Source organism: Brachionichthys hirsutus, unplaced genomic scaffold (assembly GCF_040956055.1).
Source record: "Brachionichthys hirsutus isolate HB-005 unplaced genomic scaffold, CSIRO-AGI_Bhir_v1 contig_971, whole genome shotgun sequence".
Taxonomy (NCBI): Eukaryota; Metazoa; Chordata; class Actinopteri; order Lophiiformes; family Brachionichthyidae; genus Brachionichthys; species Brachionichthys hirsutus.
Window position 1 is genome coordinate 237501 of NW_027180381.1, and position 6192 is coordinate 243692.

The 6192-nt window shown below is 49.4% G+C and overlaps 1 protein-coding gene across 1 annotated transcript in view; it reads right to left on the reverse strand.

Moving 5' to 3' along the window:
- The window catches only part of LOC137914335 (major histocompatibility complex class I-related gene protein-like), a 5920-nt gene extending 1275 nt beyond the window's left edge, over nt 1–4645 (reverse strand). The window contains exons 1-5 of the mRNA XM_068757940.1: nt 4532–4645; nt 2922–3188; nt 2365–2643; nt 1172–1474; nt 1–3 (exon numbers count right to left, since the gene is read on the reverse strand). The exon at nt 1–3 is cut by the window's left edge and continues 108 nt beyond it. Coding sequence (XP_068614041.1) covers nt 1–3; nt 1172–1474; nt 2365–2643; nt 2922–3188; nt 4532–4616 — 937 coding nt within the window. The 5' untranslated portion in view covers nt 4617–4645. The remainder of the gene's footprint in view (nt 4–1171; nt 1475–2364; nt 2644–2921; nt 3189–4531) is intronic.
- Between the last annotated feature and the right edge of the window lie 1547 nt (nt 4646–6192).

The following is a 6192-nucleotide window of genomic DNA, read 5'->3' on the forward strand; positions in this document are numbered from 1 at the left end:
CCTCTGGAGAGCAGAAAACAACAAGTCAGAGAACAACGTCCATGTCCCAACAGAACCGTCCTGCAGACGGACACCACCTGGTTGGTGGTCCTGCCGTCCTGTTTAGGTGGTTTCATGTCCACCTGTCCACAGGAGGACGGTCTGTGCTGCTTTCTGTCCTGATGTTGGTTCCAGTCTCAGGGAGACTCGTCCAATGTTCTAATGTTCTAGTGTGTTCTAATGTTCTGACAGAGGTTTGACTTTAAAACTAGAAACTTCTGAAAAATGAAATGGATCCAAAATACTTTTTCTCCAACTCCAGACTGAAACCTCCGAAGCGCTGGAACGCTGCGTCCCTCTGCTGAGGCTGGACAGTCCCACAGCTCTGTGGACCTGTCCTCATGGAGAAACTCAAGGTTCTGATAACATCCTGGTCCACATCAGGAATATGGGGAACGTTTTACATCCCAGCTTCTGGAGAAACGAAGGAACGTGGTGAAGAACGCTGATTCCATAAAGGAGCGTTAGAATCAACGTGTCTTCCCACGGTACTGAAGAACTTCATGTTGGACCCGTGTCCCACCCTCCTAGCTTCACGTCAACATTCACTGGGTTCTGGATCATCCTGCTAACAAGCAGATCCAGGTCCAACAGAACCTCCTCCATGGTTCTGGATCATCCTGCTAACAAGCAGATCCAGGTCCAACAGAACCTCCTCCGCAGTTCTGGATCGTCCTGCTAACAGATCCAGGTCCAATCAGAACCTCCTCCGCAGTTCTGGATCGTCCTGCTAACAAGCAGATCCAGGTCCAACAGAACCTCCTCCGCAGTTCTGGATCGTCCTGCTAACAGATCCAGGTCCAATCAGAACCTCCTCCGCTGAGGACATGAACTGACTTTACTGACATCGTCCTGCATGAATGAAAGCCCAGTGGACATCGGACCGCCACCACCAACAGAACTATCACTGATTCAAAGGCTTCCGTCTTCTGTGCAGGTACCGGGTTAGGGTTCTGGTACCGTTGTCTTGGTCCCGGGTGGTTTATTGATTATCTGAACTCTAAAGTTACACAGAAAACAGCAAACGACAATAAAAGAAACAAAACTTCTGTCCAACTCTTCAAACCCATGATCTGGACCATCAGAGAGACAGAAATGTGTCCCCACCTTCACCCCCTGATCCCAGTCTCACCCCAGTTGGTCCAGATCTTTCCTTTGTCCAGTCTGGTGACCAAGTCGTCCTTCACACCGAAGAGCTGGAACACACAGTCGTACCTCCTCCAGTCTTCAGCCGCCGCCGATGAAAGGTCCAGGTCCACACTCATCTGGAAGGTTCCGTCATGGTTGGGGAGGATCTCTCCGTGCTCCACCTCCTCATGAAGCTCCTCCCCATCCTTCCTCCAGAAGAGAGCGGCTCTGTCTGGGTAGAAACCTGTAGCGAAGCAGCTGACGGGAGAGGAAGGAGTCTTCTGGAGGAGAAACACTGAGGGGAGCTCTGGAGGAGGAGACAAAGACACGTTAGAGAGGGGAGCTCTGGAGGAGGAGACAAAGACACGTTAGAGAGGGGAGCTCTGGAGGAGGAGACAAAGACACGCTAGAGAGGAGAGATCTGGAGGAGGAGACAAAGACACGTTAGAGAGGGGAGCTCTGGAGGAGGAGACAAAGACACGTTAGAGAGGGGAGCTCTGGAGGAGGAGACAAAGACACGCTAGAGAGGGAAGCTCTGGAGGAGGAGACAAAGACACGCTGGAGAGGGGAGCTCTGGAGGAGGAGACAAAGACACGTTAGAGAGGGGAGCTCTGGAGGAAGAGACAAAGACACGCTAGAGAGGAGAGATCTGGAGGAGGAGACAAAGACACGTTAGAGAGGGGAGCTCTGGAGGAGGAGACAAAGACACGTTAGAGAGGGGAGCTCTGGAGGAGGAGACAAAGACACGTTAGAGAGGGGAGCTCTGGAGGAGGAGACAAAGACACGTTAGAGAGGGGAGCTCTGGAGGAGGAGACAAAGACACGTTAGAGAGGAGAGCTCTGGAGGAGGAGACAAAGACACGTTAGAGAGGGGAGCTCTGGAGGAGGAGACAGAGACACGTTAGAGAGGGGAGCTCTGGAGGAGGAGACAGAGACACGTTAGAGAGGGGAGCTCTGGAGGAGGAGACAAAGACACGTCATCAGGAGTCACTGTTGTCGCCAGAGACACTGAAACGACGCAAATAAACCTCAGAGGAGAGGAGGCGACAAAAGAAGGGAGGAGCAGAGGAGAAGAAGACTGAAGGAGAGAGGAGGACAGAGAGGTAAAGGACAGAGTGTGTCTCTGTGTGTGGGTCAGAAACAGCAGAGGAACATGAAGGTTGTTGGTTTGAAACTCCACCAGGTGATGTGCTTCTACCTGTTCTCAGCAGAGAGCTCCTCCCATACTCCAGATACTTCCTCCCCCACTCAGGACACTCCTGGGTGTGGTAATACTTGTAGTATTCCATCAGAGCTCTATCATGATCCCATCTGTGTTTGGTGATGACAGCCTGAGGACTGGGAGCGATCCATGTCTCCGTCTTCAGGTCCAGGACGATGAAGTCTTCTCCATTATAACCATACTGACGAAAACCAGTGACCTCTCCAGTCTCATCGTCCCACTCACAGCCAGACAGCCGCTGGAAAATGTGGACACCTGAGAGAGAGACAGACTCCAGTCATCGACCTGGTCCTCACTGGAACCAGCAGAACCAGCAGAACCAGCAGAACCAGTCTGTGTCCCGGAGCTTTAGAAACCCAGCAGTGATGCAAAAGGGTTCCTGCAGAGGTGTGTGTGTGTGTGTGTGTGTGTGTGTGTGTGTAGGTGTGTATGTGTGTGTGTGTGTGCGTGTGTGTGTGTGTGTGTGTGTGTGTGTGTGTGTGTGTGTTTACTTCCTACAGCATGAACACAACATTTAATAAACACAAACAAACCTTCTGATTGGTTGAAGCGCTTCTTTAAAGTTTCCATGCTGAATTTGTACCATTCTTGGTTCCACACATTGATCCTCGTCTCTCGGGTCCAGTACTCTGGATCCTCTGCTGTGACTTTGTCCATCCAGTCCTGTTTGGGTTCTGCTCTCTTGGTCTTACTGTCATAGTGAAACATCTGGACGTCATCGATCAAACCAACGGACACAAACTCCGGGAAGTTTGAGACTCCAGAAGACGCCGTGTGGAAATACTTCAAAGAGTGAGTCTCTGAAAGAAAAACCAGAATCACGATCTGAAGGTTGAACCTGTTTCCACCTGATGACATCACTTCCTGCTCTCCACTCACACCTGAACCTGTGACCAATGACAACTTCTGGTTCTGATCACAGGTTTGAACTCTGAGGCTCCTGCAGCTGAAACCCAGCAGAACTTCTTCTTCTATGGTTTCACAAAGTCGCGCTGGTCATTTTCCACCATCAGCTGATAACTGGCATCATTTTCAAGGCCAGATGTCGGAGAGTTTGTGAATTAAAACGGTTTGAGCCTAAAGATTTGGGTTTCAGCACCACAACAAATAAAGGTGTGACCCGGTCCCGAAACACCGTCAGGTCCTGATGGGCAGAACCTGCAGAACCCAAAGCCTGTTTCACTCACAACAGATTTTGTGATGAATATTTCTCATTAATATTGATATATTTAATATTTGAAGAACACGGTTCTGAATAAGAAAGAACGCCAGTCTAACACCAGTTATAACACCAGTCAGCAGTTATTACAGCAGTTATAACAGCAGTTATAACAGCAGTTATAACACCAGTTATAACAACAGTTATAACAGCAGTTATAACAGCAGTTATAACACCAGTTATAACAGCAGTTATAACAGCAGTTATAATATCCGTTGGATTCAGAGCGGATTCTGATCCTCTGACGTTCCAACATTCCCTCCATCATCAGCTGACGTCTCTTCCTTCTCGTCCTGGTTCTAACAGTTGGTTCTGTTCAGGTATCAACAGGAAGGTTCTCTGATTTGTTCTCTTTGAGTTCTGACACTTCCATTGTTGTTCTCCTCAGAACCTCCGCCGTCGTCTGAAGACGTGGACGTCCTGTTTCTGTGTCACGTCCAGAATGCTGAACAAATCCGTCCCCTGCTCATAGTTCGGTGTGGAAACCGTGCGGTCCAGTCCATGCTGGGTTCTGAGGCTGACACGGGTCAGAACCCATCCAAACGGATCAGGACATTTGTCAGCTGGAGAATAAAGCTGTCCACTCTCTGGTGGACAAACTCTATCATGAAGACGCAGCTTGGAAACCATCTCTAAACCGGTTTGTTGTTGGACCTCAGCAGAACCACCGACCGACACCAGCACACCTCCGTCATCAGGTCTGATGTCCGTCTGAGCCGGAGGTTCTGAACCCATCAAATTAAAGAGGACAAAGAAGGAAGAACTACCTCTGTCCTCCTGTCCCAGTTGGACCTGAAGTAAATGGACTTTACAGGAACAACTTTAAGATGACGGGTCGGTACCGTTTGGACATTTCTAGACTCCTAACATGTCAGGAAGTCCAACGACAGAACCGTCAACCCAGACAGCAGGATAGAAACTCACCTCCCACCGCCCCAGGTACACCTGTACCCAGAACCAGAACCAGAACCAGAACCAGAACCGAGGTCTTCATCGTGAACTGTCCCATCTGCAGCTCAAACAACAGAACAGCCACAAGATTCTTTAAAGCTTCCAGTCCGACCGTCAAGGGTGAAGTGAGGACAAAACCCGAGAGGAGCGGACTTCCCCGTCCGTCTGAGCCAATCAGAATTTAGTCTGAGCCAATCAGAATTTAGTCTGAGCGATGACGTCGCTTGTTACTCGGCAGAACTGTCACAGGTTGTGAATCAAAAGCGAAAGTAGAATGGATCTTATTTTAAGCTGCGTCAGAGTCTTTGTTTGAGCGTCTCAGCAGGTTCTGAGTTCTGGACGCTGAAAACTTCTGGACCGACAGAAACATGAGCCGCTGTTGATGTTTGATCCGGATGCTGCTCCGCTTTCTGCTCCACTTTCACTGCGCTCATGTTCCTGGTAGAGTCAATGCGGAATAATAAAAGTCCCACCTTGAGTTCTTCAGCTGAGACAACAGAACCCATGATCCGAACAGGGTCCATCTTTACCTGACAGGTTCTGCTGTTGGTGACGTCGAGGCTCGACCTGCTGGTCGTTACCTGAGCTCATCATTTAGCTTCAGTAAGGAAGTAAATGTTATTTATATATTATATATTATTCATGGATCACCTTCACAGACAACAAGCCACAAAGTGCTTCACAAGGAGAAGACAGCCTCCACGTGGCCTCCGCATGTCGCTGTTAGGTTTCTCCTTTTTCCCCGGTTCTTTTATTATATCTCGTGTTGGAGGTGTTTATTCAATAATGAGTCAGGATTATAAAACGAATCAAGTTTACTGAATGTTTTCAGTAAGTACAAAGCTGGTAAGGAAACACAGCGCTGGACTCTCCTACAGACGCGGGGGGGGGGGGGGGGGGGACTCTGTAGAAGAGTCCCGAATGTTCTACGGCAGTGATCTTTATAGTGGGCGTCAAAACACCCTCCTCCCAGGGGGTGCTTACACCCTCCTCCTGGGATGGGCCGTTAGGGTCCTCCATGTATCAGTTACAATGTGATGCTTTACATGATTAATCTATGTGTGTGATTATTACCACAAAGTATGTAGAGATAAAGAAACTAAGAGTGTTTGTGCACCCTGTGTATTGTGAGCGTGCTGCATAACTCAAATATCTAACAGTCCCCCTGCTGAGGTGGCCCGAATGGGTCACCTCACTAACCTATATGAGACCTATATGTTCACTCCCTGACCAGATCCGTGGCGCCCTCCCCCCCAAGGGCATTAGCTTGGACCCCGAACCCGGCCAGCAGAGAGTGTGTGCAGACAAAATGGAAATCACTAACAGTAGTTTGTTTACAGCGTAAACGCGGGAGCTAACCTCCCCTACGGGCCCCAAAGGGGACCCCGCAAAGCTTGCATAGCAAGGAGCTGTGGTAACTAATACAGATTACCAACCCTAATACCCCCACAGCCCCTCACATCAGCAATGAGCACAACATTATTAACATCCCCCCGTTAATCTACAAGCAAACAGCGTCATCATGTACTAGCATTAACACCAAAGCGTGAAATGTAGACCCAGACCCCGATCACAGTCGGTCCTCTTCTCCCGGATCTCCAGGCACGATGAAGTCCAGCCTGTAGATCATGCAC